The sequence below is a fragment of the Rhinatrema bivittatum genome, chromosome 11, assembly GCF_901001135.1.
Source record: "Rhinatrema bivittatum chromosome 11, aRhiBiv1.1, whole genome shotgun sequence".
NCBI classification, from domain to species: domain Eukaryota; kingdom Metazoa; phylum Chordata; class Amphibia; order Gymnophiona; family Rhinatrematidae; genus Rhinatrema; species Rhinatrema bivittatum.
The window spans coordinates 101,887,542-101,902,974 of NC_042625.1; the positions used below are offsets into that span (position 1 = coordinate 101,887,542).

Sequence of the window (15,433 nt, forward strand, 5' to 3'; positions counted from 1 at the left end):
TCCATGAGGGTACACCTAAGTGCCATAGGAGCATACCATCGGGCTGTGGATGGTTCTGCTATTTCTTGCCATCTGCTAGTGAGACATTTCATGAGGGGTTTCCTTCAGCTCAAACCCCCTACTTGCCCCCCCCCCCCCCCCCGGCAGTTTCCAGGGATCTGAATGTGGTTCTCTCACAGCTCATGAAACCTCCATTTGAGCTGTTATGCTCTTGTGACCTAAAGTACCTTCCCTGGAAAGTGTTTTTCCTAGTTGCGGTCACATTGGCTCGCAGGGTGCATTGGTGTCGTATCCGCCTTACACGAAGTTCTGTCATGACAGGGTGGTGCTCCGTACACAACCTAAGTTCCTACCCAAAGTGGTGTCCGAGTTCCATCTCAAACCAGTCCATCCTGTTACCATCGTTTTTCCCGAGGTCCCACGCTCATCAAGGGAGTAAGACCTTGACCAAACTGTATCCTCTTCCAGTAGAGGAAGAGGTTCTGGCCCTTAAAAGATCCTCAGGATAGAAAGATTAAGTCCCTCCTCCTGCTGCAGCCCTGGCCATTCAGTCCCCCATTTGTGAGGGCTTTATTAGTCCGAGGCTGTCTTTTTGTCAGACACAATGTGTGACCTCAGTCGGCTTTCTTTTCTGTTGTTGAGGCACGAAGGCTTTTATTATCTGCATAATTGGGCAGCAGATCAATGTCTAAGCCTTCTCGACAAGCTTCCTTTTAAAGAAAAGTTATTATTCGGGGAAGATCTGGAAACTTTAGTTAAGGTTCTTGGGAGAATCTAAGCCTCAGAAGCTCTGAGGACAAAGTCTATTTAATTTCCTAGACTGGCAAAGTCGTAGTCACTTCAGGGACTCCAAGAGATAAAGGCCAGGGAAACAAAGCCTAGGAATGATCATGCTGGGGGCGCACCCGGATTTGCATATTAGAAGAGAATTAGTGTTTGTTATGCTGGTTGCAAGCTCTGTTTGTGGGGGTCCAGTGTCAGTAAGTGACCTTATAAATTCCCCTCGTAATCAAGAGGGAGAGATGTTTGCTTTTTTTTTTTTTAAAATACAGAAATACAGGGGGCACAGGGCCTTATATAGGGCAGTTTCAGCAATAGAGTTGTTCTGTCTCCATCTACTGGTACGAAGACAAAAGCCCTGCATCTGGATTGCTGTGGTAGGACTCCAGGAAAGAAAATGAACTAGACAATTCTCCCCTATTACATTAGAAAGGGCTAATAGTACTGGTAACTATTGTTCCTATTTCATGTAAGATTTACACTGCTGTTTGCTGTGCACAGGTTTTCCAGAAGGAGCTGGGAAAGCGCACTAGTAGCGTGCAGGCCCTAAAACGCTCTGCCCGTGAGCTTATTGAGAACAGCTGGGATGACACCACCTGGGTGAAAGTACAGCTGCAGGAACTGAGCACTCGCTGGGACACTGTATGCAAACTCTCTGTGTCAAAGCAAAGTCGCTTAGAGCAGGCCTTGAAACAGGTAAGGAAAGACAGATTTAAGGGTCCGCCCAGTAGCAGTGCTGAGTGTGGGGGTGCGATGCTTGACTGCAAAATCTATTCATTCAGCCCATAGGGCCTAGAGCTAGTGTGGAAGCTGCGTTCAGAGCAGTTCAGGTGGGGATTCAGGATAAACATGGCCTCCTGTCAGTCGCTACTGTAGGAGGAGGGTGAAGCCTCACATGGGAAACAATTCTGGCAGGCAAGAATAAAGCACCGCGCGATCACTGCTTCCAGCGAGTGACATTAAGACAAGTTCTGGTTGGCTAGAAGCTCTCATGTGGCTAAGTCATCAATTTCCAAGAGGGCTGACATGAAACTCTGGAGCACGCGTATCCTCTAAAACAAATTTAGAGATAAACCGGAAAAGCACTGAGAGGGAAGTTATTGCCCAGCTGTGATACTGTTCCTTAGTTATGTTATTTATCTAAACTAGCACCTTAACAGATTAAGCTGTTGTACCCTGCTTTGGAGAGCAATCCTTCAAAAAAGGTGGGTAGTAATTAAATAAATGAATTTGCAACATTTTGAGCCAAATTAGTAGCAAATAGAGGTCAGAATGAAGTGAAAATTTAGTTTTAAAACTGCAGTCAAAGACCAAACGCAGTTTCATTTCATTTTCTAACAACATAGCGTAAGCGTCTGAGGTTTTTCTCCTGACAGCAGAGCTGTAATGACCATCTTTGCTCCAGCTAATATATATACATGATGGTCTGAAATAGGAAAAACTAAAGTGCCGCTGACTGTTCCAGGTAAACAAAGATGCAATAAATACACTGCCATGTGGTCTTGGATTCTAGGTCTGCTGTATAAAACTAGTAAGGAGAAGAACTGCAGGAAGTCTGCTTCCGTGAGAGAGTTCTGAAGGGTATAAAACTAGTAAGGAGAAGAACTGCAGGAAGTCTGCTTCCGTGAGAGAGTTCTGAAGGGTATAAAACTAGTAAGGAGAAGAACTGCAGGAAGTCTGCTTCCGTGAGAGAGTTCTGAAGGGTATAAAACTAGTAAGGAGAAGAACTGCAGGAAGTCTGCTTCCGTGAGAGAGTTCTGAAGGGTATAAAACTAGTAAGGAGAAGAACTGCAGGAAGTCTGCTTCCGTGAGAGAGTTCTGAAGGGTATAAAACTAGTAAGGAGAAGAACTGCAGGAAGTCTGCTTCCGTGAGAGAGTTCTGAAGGGTATAAAACTAGTAAGGAGAAGAACTGCAGGAAGTCTGCTTCCGTGAGAGAGTTCTGAAGGGTATAAAACTAGTAAGGAGAAGAACTGCAGGAAGTCTGCTTCCGTGAGAGAGTTCTGAAGGGTATAAAACTAGTAAGGAGAAGAACTGCAGGAAGTCTGCTTCCGTGAGAGAGTTCTGAAGGGTATAAAACTAGTAAGGAGAAGAACTGCAGGAAGTCTGCTTCCGTGAGAGAGTTCTGAAGGGTATAAAACTAGTAAGGAGAAGAACTGCAGGAAGTCTGCTTCCGTGAGAGAGTTCTGAAGGGTATAAAACTAGTAAGGAGAAGAACTGCAGGAAGTCTGCTTCCGTGAGAGAGTTCTGAAGGGTATAAAACTAGTAAGGAGAAGAACTGCAGGAAGTCTGCTTCCGTGAGAGAGTTCTGAAGGGTATAAAACTAGTAAGGAGAAGAACTGCAGGAAGTCTGCTTCCGTGAGAGAGTTCTGAAGGGTATAAAACTAGTAAGGAGAAGAACTGCAGGAAGTCTGCTTCCGTGAGAGAGTTCTGAAGGGTATAAAACTAGTAAGGAGAAGAACTGCAGGAAGTCTGCTTCCGTGAGAGAGTTCTGAAGGGTATAAAACTAGTAAGGAGAAGAACTGCAGGAAGTCTGCTTCCGTGAGAGAGTTCTGAAGGGTATAAAACTAGTAAGGAGAAGAACTGCAGGAAGTCTGCTTCCGTGAGAGAGTTCTGAAGGGTATAAAACTAGTAAGGAGAAGAACTGCAGGAAGTCTGCTTCCGTGAGAGAGTTCTGAAGGGTATAAAACTAGTAAGGAGAAGAACTGCAGGAAGTCGGCTTCCGTGAGAGAGTTCTGAAGGGTATAAAACTAGTAAGGAGAAGAACTGCAGGAAGTCGGCTTCCGTGAGAGAGTTCTGAAGGGTATAAAACTAGTAAGGAGAAGAACTGCAGGAAGTCGGCTTCCGTGAGAGAGTTCTGAAGGGTATAAAACTAGTAAGGAGAAGAACTGCAGGAAGTCGGCTTCCGTGAGAGAGTTCTGAAGGGTATAAAACTAGTAAGGAGAAGAACTGCAGGAAGTCTGCTTCCGTGAGAGAGTTCTGAAGGGTATAAAACTAGTAAGGAGAAGAACTGCAGGAAGTCTGCTTCCGTGAGAGAGTTCTGAAGGGTATAAAACTAGTAAGGAGAAGAACTGCAGGAAGTCTGCTTCCGTGAGAGAGTTCTGAAGGGTATAAAACTAGTAAGGAGAAGAACTGCAGGAAGTCTGCTTCCGTGAGAGAGTTCTGAAGGGTATAAAACTAGTAAGGAGAAGAACTGCAGGAAGTCTGCTTCCATGAGAGAGTTCTGAAGGGTATAAAACTAGTAAGGAGAAGAACTGCAGGAAGTCGGCTTCCGTGAGAGAGTTCTGAAGGGTAGAGGTCGTCCCTAACGAGGCCCATTGCTGGGTGTCAGACCTTTCTAGGCCTTTGTAAATTGTAATTTTAACATTTTATATGTGAACCACATTGATCTCCTTTGGAAATAAAGTAAAAACAAAAGTATTGATGTCTTCTTTTAATTAATTGCATGATTCTAGGAAGCTCCTGGCCGGTATATAGTGAGATAACAAGTTCCACACTTGTGGAATACTACTTGTCATGTATTTGAAGTTTGGTGTGACATGCTGTTGGTCAGAAAGGTTGCCAGTTTCTGGTCCATAGTTAGGATGCTTACCAGTAAAAAATAAATAAATAAATAAATAAAATCTGATGGTCCCCCATGTTCCTTCTTGGTATGGCTATGTTAACTTTTTATTGTATGTTTACTTGTCATTGTTTTTATTTTACATTTTAACATTTATTTGTACGTATTTACATTTTATTTGAGGGGTTTTTTGTACTTTGCTTGAATTTTGAGATTGGGAGATTTATAAATAATTTTCAGGCAGAAGAATTCCGAACCGCTGTCCATACGCTGTTGGAATGGCTCTCTGAAGCCGAGCAGAGTCTGCGGTTTCGAGGTGCGCTACCTGATGATGCTGCAGCATTACAATCGCTCATTGATTTGCACAAGGTAATGTATGGCTAGCAGGGCCTGGCTTTCTAGAAGAAAGAGGGGGGGATACAATAGAAACATTCAGATGTATAGCAGGCTTTAGCAACATATAGGAAGGTGGAAAGCACCAGGCACTCAGAGAAAAAGGTTCATAGTATGAAGCAGGATTACAGGGACTATGGAAAAAAAAAAAGGAATTGTGATTACTGTCAGTTGTTTGTTAGCTCTTCCCTGGTTATCAGGGAGAGAAATAGACCTGCAGCTAAAAGACAGGAAGTGACATCATAGCTTGTCTAGGGCTCACTTCTGCCACTTTCCAATGGTATTCATCAAAAAACCAGAGGTCCTATAACAATTGCATTATATCTCCAAAGAAATTTTATTAAATCTATTTTATCATACAATAACCTCCTCTAATACATAGGAACTCCTATCTAGACAGTGTATATATTAAAACATAAGCAACCATTCATTACCCTACAACCACTCTACCCACACATACTCACTTCATTCACATACCCCATAAAAATCCCCCAACATGATCATTGGATACACATATATGTATATTAATCTTTTACATCTTACAATGTGTAGCGTACTACCTCATAATAATTAATCAATTGATTGACAAATGCATAATATATAGTCATCAGCAGATGTAGCTATATACCGCCCGACGAAGATCTCGTTTCACCCACGAATGCGGGCTTCCTCAGGGACTGTGTGCACAAACTCGTGATGTTATCATGTTGAAGTACCCAAACCAAACTACCAATCTCCCAATGTAGTGGTCATGACTTTTCTTCTTGCCACATACTCAAAGATATCGAATCCACGTCTAGCAAAGGGTCCTTAATGCCAGCTTTCCGCTAATGCTTACAATGTTTCTACCGTCTGCATAAGTTGTCAAGAATACAATCTTGCAACTAAGTAACACTTCTGGCGCTGTAAACCTTCTTTATATCTACCGTTCTTCTTTATCTCAACTTTCACCATTTAAAACGCCACTCTCAACATCCTTGAATCCATCGTTGTCCAACTTCAATTCAACTGTCTTCCTCTGTTATGCCGCCATACAATGTTTTTGTATGGCGCCATGTTTTGTATGGCGGCATAACATAGAGGAAGACAGTTGAATTGAAGTTGGATAACGATGGATTCAAGGATGTTGAGAGTGGCGTTTTAAATGGTGAAAGTTGAGATAAAGAAGAACGGTAGATATAAAGAAGGTTTACAGCGCCAGAAGTGTTACTTAGTTGCAAGATTGTATTCTTGACAACTTATGCAGACGGTAGAAACATTGTAAGCATTAGCGGAAAGCTGGCATTAAGGACCCTTTGCTAGACGTGGATTCGATATCTTTGAGTATGTGGCAAGAAGAAAAGTCATGACCACTACATTGGGAGATTGGTAGTTTGGTTTGGGTACTTCAACATGATAACATCACGAGTTTGTGCACACAGTCCCTGAGGAAGCCCGCATTCGCGGGTGAAACGAGATCTTCGTCGGGCGGTATATAGCTACATCTGCTGATGACTATATATTATGCATTTGTCAATCAATTGATTAATTATTATGAGGTAGTACGCTACACATTGTAAGATGTAAAAGATTAATATACATATATGTGTATCCAATGATCATGTTGGGGGATTTTTATGGGGTATGTGAATGAAGTGAGTATGTGTGGGTAGAGTGGTTGTAGGGTAATGAATGGTTGCTTATGTTTTAATATATACACTGTCTAGATAGGAGTTCCTATGTATTAGAGGAGGTTATTGTATGATAAAATAGATTTAATAAAATTTCTTTGGAGATATAATGCAATTGTTATAGGACCTCTGGTTTTTTGATGAATAGATGACACAGACAGAGGCACTGCACTTTGTGAACTTACCTGTTGAACTTTCCAATGGTAGCCAGTATGAGCTCTTCCCCAGCTCAAAACGACTCAATAAAATGTGCATCTCAATTGTAGAGTGGGGGATTTGGTCTTGATTGTTGTAGAAACTATTAGAAAAACAATTAACAGTCAGGAAAATTCACATTTTTGCCATCATTCCCCCAATAGTGAGAACCTATGGGATATATCACATAGCAGTTGTATAGGGTCTATGTCTATAAACCACCAGGGGGAAGCCTGCGGGCATGATGATTGCCAAAATCAAGCAGGAGCCCAGTTGATGGGAGGGAGATTGCCACTGAAAGGACATGTGCACAGGTGCTGATGGGCGTAAGTTACCTGGGTAGGTGAGAGAGGTATTGCTAAGGTGATATAAGATGCAATAAAGAGAGAGAAATGAAATTCACATAATACTCATATAAGATATGCAGGGCCAAAGCAAAGTGCTACAGAAAAGTAAAGTATACATATAAAATATTAAAATTACATTTATACATTTTTGCTAAATCCCTACATAAGAACGTAACATAAGAATTGCCATCCTGGGTCAGACCAAGGGTCCATCAAGCTCACCATCCTCTCTAAAAGTGGCCAATCCAAGTCACATGTACCTGGCAAGTAGCCAAACATTAAATAGATCTCAAGCTACAATTGCTTATTAATAGCAGTTTATGGATTTTTCCTCTAGAAACGTATTCAAACCTTTTTCAAACCCAGTTACACTGACTGCCGTAACCACATCCTCTGGCAATGAATTCCAGAGCTTAACTATGCGCTGAGTGAAAAATAATTTTCTTCAATTTGTTTTAAATGAGCTACTTGCTAACTTCATGGAGTGCCCCTTGGTGGTCCTATTATCTGAGAGAGTAAATAACGGATTTACATTAACTTGTTCAAGTCCTTTCATGATTTTGTAGACCTCTATCATATCCCCCCTCAGTCGTCTCTTCTCCAAAGTGAACAGCCCTAACTTCTTCAGTCTTTCCTCATAGGGGAGCTGGTCCATTCCCTTTATCATTTTGGTCGCCCTTCTCTGTACCTTCTCCATGGCAATTATATCTTTTTTGAGATGCGGTGACCAGAATTGTACACAGTATTCAAGGTGCGGTCTCACCATGGAGCGATACAGAGGCATTATGACATTTTCCGTTCTATTAACCATTCCCTTCCTAATAATTCCTAACATTCTGTTTGCTTTTTTGACTGCTGCAGCACACTGAGCCGACGATTTTAAAGTATTATCCACTAAAAAAAGCCATCATGAACAATGGATCCCCTTACTATCCCCAAGCTCGATATAAGAGCCTACCCTGACTCTTAAAACAGCTGTTATCATTATCCTAAGCACTTCGTTCCTTAGTCTTTTTCCTTCCAGCAGTCTTTGCTTCCAAGTTTTACCTCCCTTGTTGAATGTAACTTTGTTCTTCCTGTTACCTACGGTTTCGTTACAGTTCCCCCTTTTTGATGTAAACCGACCTGATATGGTCCCTACCATGAAGGTCGGTATAGAAAAGTGTTAAATAAATAAATATGATGCCTAGATCTCTTTCCTGGGTGGTAACTCCCAAGATATTTATTTATTTATTTGAAAAGTATTTATATCCTGCACCCTCCAAAGTTCGGGGCAGGTTAAAAGGCACATATATAATAAAATTTAAAACATGGAATTAAAAACAATATAAGATAAAATAAGATTTTAATGTTGATAGAAACTTGGAAACAGAAGGAAAGAGGTTATGACCTCCATAAATCAGGGAAGGCCTGCAGAAAAAGCTGCTGTTTGAGGGCTTACTTAAAAGCTATTTTGTCTGCGGTTAGTCGGATGTCGGGGGGGGAATTGCATTCCATAAGATGGGTCCTGCGAGGAGAAAGTGTGTTCTCTAGTAACTAACCTTGTTGATGTTTGGAGAGGGAATTTGTAATAGAAGTTTATTTTCCGATCCAAGCTTTTTGCATGCTGTGTACATGTGTAATGATACTGATAGCCAGGTAGAGTTATTGCTATGAATGATTGTCAGAGTTTTACACTGAAGGCGCCATTTGATTGGGAGCCAGTGTAGTTGGTGATGGACAGGTGGTATATGATCAAAAGGTCTGCTGGTTAGAAAAGAGTCGAGCTGCTGAATTTTGTAAGAGTTGGAGTGGGCGAATGGTGGATTGGGGGAGGTCCTAGATACAATGAATTGCAATAACTGGAAAGAATTAGAGATTGAACTACAGAAATGATCAGGATCAAGTAAAGGTTTTGTGTGTTTGAGTAGGCGGATTTTGTAGAAGGAGGTTTTCAGAAGTGTTTTGCTGTGTGTGGTTAGATCTAATTTGGGATCTAATATGATGCCTAGGTTGCGGACTTGCTTTACAATATTGATGGTGGAATTTTCTAATTGAATGGTTGTAGGAATGTTTCCCAAGATGAGTATTTCTGTTTTTGATAAGTTTAAGCTTAATTTATTATGTAGTAGCCACTTCTTGATGGTTGATACACTCAAATTTCTGGAACTTTGACTATCTAGCCAACTATGTTTAGTTGGGAAATAGAATTGAATGTCGTCTGCATATATTCTTTGTCGCGCCTCAGGTGGAAAGTAATAGGCTGATTGGAGTGAAATATATATTAAACAATAAGTTATCTATTCTTTAGATAAGAGTGAAACCAATTATGTACTGTACCAGATAAGACATACTAATAAAATTTGATGATTTATAGTGTCAAAGGCTGCAAATAAATCTAGAAAAATGGAGATGTATGAGGTTTTGGAATCAAAGCCACAGTGAATGATGTCTGTGCTGGAAATTAGTAACATTTCTGTGCTGTAATTAGGTCTGAAACCAAATTGGTATTGGTCTAGGAGGGAATGTTCGAGAAAAGAGTTAAGTTGTTTTAATATGACTGATTCAGTTATTTTTGTAAGAAATGGTAACCTAACATAGTGTAACTACAGCAAGGGTTATTTTTCCCTATATGCATCACCTTGCACTTGTCCACATTAAATTTCATCTGCCATTTGGATGCCCAATCTTCCAGTCTTGCAAGGTCCTCCTGCAATGTATCACAATCCGCTTGAGATTTAACTACTCTGAATAATTTTGTGTCATTTGTCTGATAGCTAATCAGTACAAATGATAAATGGTATGGAAAGGCTTATCAGGTTATGGCTATATAGCCTGGAGAAGACAACTGAGAGGTTTATAAAATTACTAGCGCAAAGTGTCTAGTATTGTTTGGCTAGTCTGGTCTATAACAGCCTATATGCGTTTCTGTGCCGGCGTGTGCTCAGGTAATCTGATCTATAACAGCCAGTGTGTGCGAACGTGTGGAAACCCGTGTGAGCTTGTGTGCACTTGCTCATGCTTGTGCATTATCCTGAGCTTGTGCATGCTTGTGTGTATTACTATGCCTGCCTGCCGCTGTGTGTGGGAATGTGAGAGACAGGCTTTGCAGGCACAGCATATTAGCAAACACCTGGTATTGCTGGGTTTGTCCAGTCAATAACATCCTCTGTATGTGTGCGTTTGTGGGATGGATGCCTCTGCCTGTGTGTGTGCACTGCAGACAGAGCACACACATAGGTACAACGTGTCTTTGTATGCTGCACCACCTGCTGGCTACAGACAGACATAACAGTGTGACCGAACCGACCAACCAACACGAGCCTTATAGATATAGAGAGAGAGAGAGAAATAAGTGGGATGGAACAGGTAAATAGAAAACAATTATTTACCCTTTCAAATAGTACTAAGACTAGGGGACATGTCATGTAACTAACAGGTAAAAGATTTAAAACAAATTGAAGAAACTATTTGTTCACTCCATGCACAGTTAAGCTGTGAAATTTGTTGCTAGAGGATGTGGTCAAGGCATCTAGCAGAGTTGAGTTTAAAAGTCCATAAACAATTATTGACCAAATGAACTTGGAAAAAGCCACAGCGTATGCCTGGGTTGAGCAACAAGGAGTTGGATCTGCTCTTTGAAATCTGGATTAGCCACGATTGGAAATAGGATGTTGGACTCAATAAATCATCCTGGCACAGCTTTTGTTCTAACCCATATAAACATATTCTGTAGTTATTTTTTATTTCTATCTCGCTTTTTGGCACTTCACAGTAGATTATGTTCAGGTACTGTAGATGTTTCATTCAAGTGGGAGCAGAATGTGGGAGTCACCAATGCCACAAATTTGGTGGTACAAATTTAGATTTAAAACAAACTAGGGTTGAAGGGATTTAAATGTCTGTGTATGCTTTGCCCATGCACTAGGTAGCTGGATGTGTTTTGCAGCAGGAAATGACTAAAGGTGTTAAATTTCAAGGTAGTTTAGAGCTTGAATTTCTTCCTGAAAGTGATGGAATGTTTTCTGCTGGGAATTTTTATGTAGGATTTCATGAAGAACGTGGAGGAGAAAAGAGTAGATGTGAATACGGCAACTGGGATGGGAGAAGGGATATTGGCTGTTTCTCACCCAGACTCTGTCACCACCATCAAACACTGGAACACTATTATCCGAGCACGGTTTGAGGAGGTGAGTCGTCGTCACAAGTATGCTATCGTTTCTCAGCTTTAGATTAAATGCATTGGTGCTAGAGACAGTAACATCTTTTATTTATTTGTTTAAATGAAACAGTACAAAGACTATATAATAATAATAAAACCTGATTAATACATGAATAAAATAAGTGTTTTCCATCCATTGGACAACATTGGTATTTCTGGCTGTTCTGTCCTGGCTGGTTCAGTGTTACATTTCATTCTGTACTTCCAAATAATAAAAATGCTATTTTGAAACTTTCATTTCTGCTAACAATATCTACTCTAGATTCCTAGCATCTAGCATGATGGACTCAGGACCAGTGGGTTATGCTCCCCTGCCAGCAGATAGAGGTTTCAAAGCTGACGTCACCCTAGATATGCCCCTGCAGGGACCTCAGCCCTTCAGTATTTCTCCGTCTCCAGCAGATAGAGGACGTGCTTTCCCTATGGGGATCGCTGTATTTTTTGGAAGAAAAAATTCTACTTTTAAATTGGAGAAAAGATTGAGCCCCGTTCTCCTGTGGTGATACCTAAAGGTCCTTCCCCCAGTTGAGAATTCCTGAGGTGATTTCTGAGATCCCTGAGAGGTGTCCCGGCGTGGACTTTGCTGCTGAAGCAGCTGAAAGGCAGTGGGTGCAGGAAGCCAAGCGCGGTAGTGACAGCCAAAGCCCTCTCCCCCGACAGCCGGAGACCGTCTCTGTACTCAGCTGGTAAATGCTGAGCCCAGATAAGTTAAAAAAAATAAAAAAAGATTACCTCCCCAATTCAAAAACATTTGTAGGGGTTTTGGGAAGACTTCCTCCCTTCTCCTCGCTCGACGCGCCATATGGACATCATTCCCGATCCTGTTGGGGTAAGAGGACGTGGACTTCTGAACAGGTTGAGCAGTCCCCCCAGTGGGCTAGGCCCTGCTTTAGGCTTGGTCATCTCACCACATGGTAGGCCACCGTGGTGTCATCTTGCACGTGTCTTTGTGCGACATGTATTGCTCTCCAAAGAGCGTTGGCACGTGCAGTGCGTGTCTGCTGTGCGCATGCGCTATGCGCATAACGTTGTACGCATACATACGCGCACAACTTACTAGGCGCAGAATACAAGTAAAGCCAGGCGCACAGGCTGTGCATGCGGCCCGCATAGGCACCTGAAATGTGTGCACATAACATTTTAAGCGCGAGCCAACTGAACACGTAGTTACGTCACCAATGGCTCCAGCAGCAAAGAAACACAAGCGCCTTTCTCTCTGCGCTGCTTGTCGCACTAGGGCTGCACAGTCTGACCTGGATTCTTGCTTATGTCAGCACTGTGAGGAAGTCCAGGGAGAGTTGGCCTCCTCAGACTTTGCTAAGCCCGGCTCCTCCCATTTAGAGGATGGGTCAGCCACAGCCTTAAATGGAAGTACTCCGGATCTGAGTACCTCCTTGACTGGGTCATCCATGGGAGAGGGAAATTTGACAGCACCTAACCCAGTACCTCCTGAGCTAGACATGTACCCGGCTGCCTTCTCTTGGGTGGAATTTTTTCAAAGCCTTCATACAGGCACAGTCTGCTACCTCTCTTGCCCTTGTTCGGAAGGAGCCTCAGCCGGTAAGCCCTCCCTCTCCTCAAGGCATGTCTCGCCTCACAAAGAGTGCCCTGGCAGGGACCCAGATGGCATAGACTAAGAAGAGGATACAGATTCCTTAGAAGATGGGGAGATTCCCCCTGGTTTAGAACCGTATTGGACCATGTTACGGCTTTTCCATAGAGACAAATTGCCAGCCCTGGTTTACCAGACCCTGAAGATGCTGGGAGTTCCTGGGGCAGATTCTGTGACAGAACCAAAGAAGAATCCCTTTCTGATTTCCCTACGGAAAGCCTCTTGCTACTTTCCAGTACTGAAAGCCATCCAGGAGTTGATTGACCTGGAATGGGATGCCCCAGAAGCAAGTTTTAAAGGTGGACGAGCGTTAGAAGCTCTGTACCCACTGGATTCAGCAGCGAGAGAACGTTTGCGTTTCACTAGAGTGGATGCGCTGGTTTGTGCCGTCTCTAAACGAACAACTATCCCAGTGGAGGGAGGATTGGCTTTACAGGATGCGCACGATAGACAGATGGAGTCTATCCTGAAACAGGCCTTTGACACAATAGGAATGACCTTAGAGGTTGCTTCTTGTGTGCTGGTAGCTCGTTTGTGCCTGCTCCTCTCTCGGGAGGTGGATGACTCGGGGGGCGAATTCCAGAGCATTTATGGAACCCTCCGCCACCTTACTCCACGTGCAGAAGTTCTCTACGTCCATAGTGTAAGTACAGGTTTGGAGAGTATTTGAGGTCTGGTGTGAGGAACGCGATGTTTCCCCTCGAATGGTCAAACTTCCACTAATTCTGGAATTTTTGTAGGATGTCTTGATTAAAGGTTTGACTCTTAACTCTCTGAAGGTCCAGGTAGTTGCTCTCTCCTGTTTCAGGGGCGAGGTGAAAGGAACTCGCCCCTCAGCTCATCCGGACGTGGCCCGTTTTCTGAAAGGGACAAAGCACCTCTGGCCACCCATACGGTGTTGGTTCCTTTGTAGAATCTTAATCTAGTATTATAATTTTTGGCAGGGCCCTCCTTGCATTTATTAACCTTGAAAACGGTGTTCCTGGTGGCTATATGCTTGGCACGTCGCATCTCTGAACTGCAGGCATTGTCTTGTTGGGAACCGTTCCTCCGGATGAGTCCAGGAGCGTTACAGCTTCGTACCGTTCCATCCTTCTCCATTTCATTTCCATCCCTAGATAAGCACAAGGTCGTGGAAGAATATCGCCGCCTCCTTCATTTGAATGTCAGTAGGCTTTTGGTGCGGTATCATGAAGTTTCAGAACTGCTCCAAAAGACGGACTGCCTGTTTGTCCTTCACAGTGGAAGGAAGTGGGTCGAAGCAGCTTCACGGGCTACCATATGCACTATAGTGCACTCATTCTATTGGATGCGCTAAAATAAGCCCCGATGTAATACAGGGATACGCGCGTCCAATCGAGCGCATTGCTAATAGCGCTCGTCACATGCAAATTCCATGTCGTGCACTTTATATTATTTATTTATTTGCTTTTATATGCCGACATTCAACGTGTGTTATCAATCGGTTTACATGGAACGAGATAAGTGGGTTACATTGTAACAGGGTGTGTAACTTGGAGAACATAACGGGGGAGAGTAGTTTAACAAGCTATTAAAGGATAACTTTATCTCTATATAGAAGCTTAACATTCTGCGTTAATTGAATATTAATTTATTCAATCCTTCACTTACTGCAGAAGGCTGTCCTGAAATCTGGAACAGCCCTGCTAGGGGTGGGGAGGGAGCTCGGGGTGCACAAATGACCCATTGTGCATCCTTTTTAGCGTGGCAGCTCATTTGCCTGTTGCATCGAGCACCCATTTGGATGCACATTCTTTACATGATGATATTGCATTGGCCTGCTTGTGACCTTGGGCAAGTCACTTTACCCTCCATTGCCCCAGGCACAGATTGTGAGCCATCTGTGGACAGGGAAATACCTGTGGTACTTGATTGTAATCTACTGAAGTGCCAAAAGGTGGCATAAGAATAAATACAAAACATACTTTAGATATGTCCTATCTCTTCTCTTCTCTTTTCAGTCCAAAAGTATTGAATCAGTGGTACTGTCCCATCTGACTGTATTAAAGACCATACATTGCTATAGCAACAACAATTCAGCTTCAGAAAACATTTCAGCACAAAAGCATTGCTAATCTCGGATCTTGATACTATCTGGAGAGGCTTTGATGTGGGTACTGTATATCTGATGGCTTTGTTGGACACCATCACTCATCAGGTGCTGCTGGGTAGAATTACAGAGTTAGTCGTAGCTGGGACAGTACATTCCTGGTTAAATGATAGAAAGCAACAAGTCCAAACTAATTCAGACAACTTTTTGGTACGTGTTTGAAACTGGCAGGGCTCCACCCTCTCAGCAGTGCTGGGTGTTTTCTACTCTTGGCTTAAATTACAAAGTGTAGACAGATGACATACAGGGTTTTTTTTTCCCAGTACGATCTACATGGTCATCTACTTTTGATTTTCTTTGCATCTTGCTATCAGCAATAAAGCGATGGTTGCAACACAACAGACTTGTCCTAAATGTGGATAAGACTGAGTTCATGGTATTAAATAGGTTCCCTCAAAATGATATTCCATCTGTATTTGGTTGATGGTTGAATGCTACCTATTCTGAAGGATGTTAAAAATTTGTGAGTTATTCTAGATCAGCATCTCTCCATGGAGCAACAGATTAAGGCTGTTATGTTGTCATCATTTAATAAATTAAACAT

General features: G+C 42.6%; 2 protein-coding genes across 5 annotated transcripts in view; one reads left to right on the top strand and one right to left on the bottom strand.

The window, feature by feature from the left end:
- The window catches only part of MACF1 (microtubule actin crosslinking factor 1), a 513,108-nt gene that overhangs the window by 456,760 nt on the left and 40,915 nt on the right, over positions 1-15,433 (top strand). For all 4 annotated transcript variants that reach the window (XM_029570961.1, XM_029570962.1, XM_029570959.1 and 1 more), the window contains 3 exons: positions 1,282-1,476; positions 4,581-4,709; positions 10,971-11,114. In XM_029570961.1, coding sequence (XP_029426821.1) covers positions 1,282-1,476; positions 4,581-4,709; positions 10,971-11,114 — 468 coding nt within the window. The remainder of the gene's footprint in view (positions 1-1,281; positions 1,477-4,580; positions 4,710-10,970; positions 11,115-15,433) is intronic.
- The window catches only part of PPIE (peptidylprolyl isomerase E), a 154,118-nt gene continuing 145,312 nt past the window's right edge, over positions 6,628-15,433 (bottom strand). The window contains exon 9 of the mRNA XM_029570970.1: positions 6,628-6,701. Within this exon, the coding sequence (XP_029426830.1) occupies positions 6,643-6,701 (59 nt within the window). The 3' untranslated portion in view covers positions 6,628-6,642. The remainder of the gene's footprint in view (positions 6,702-15,433) is intronic.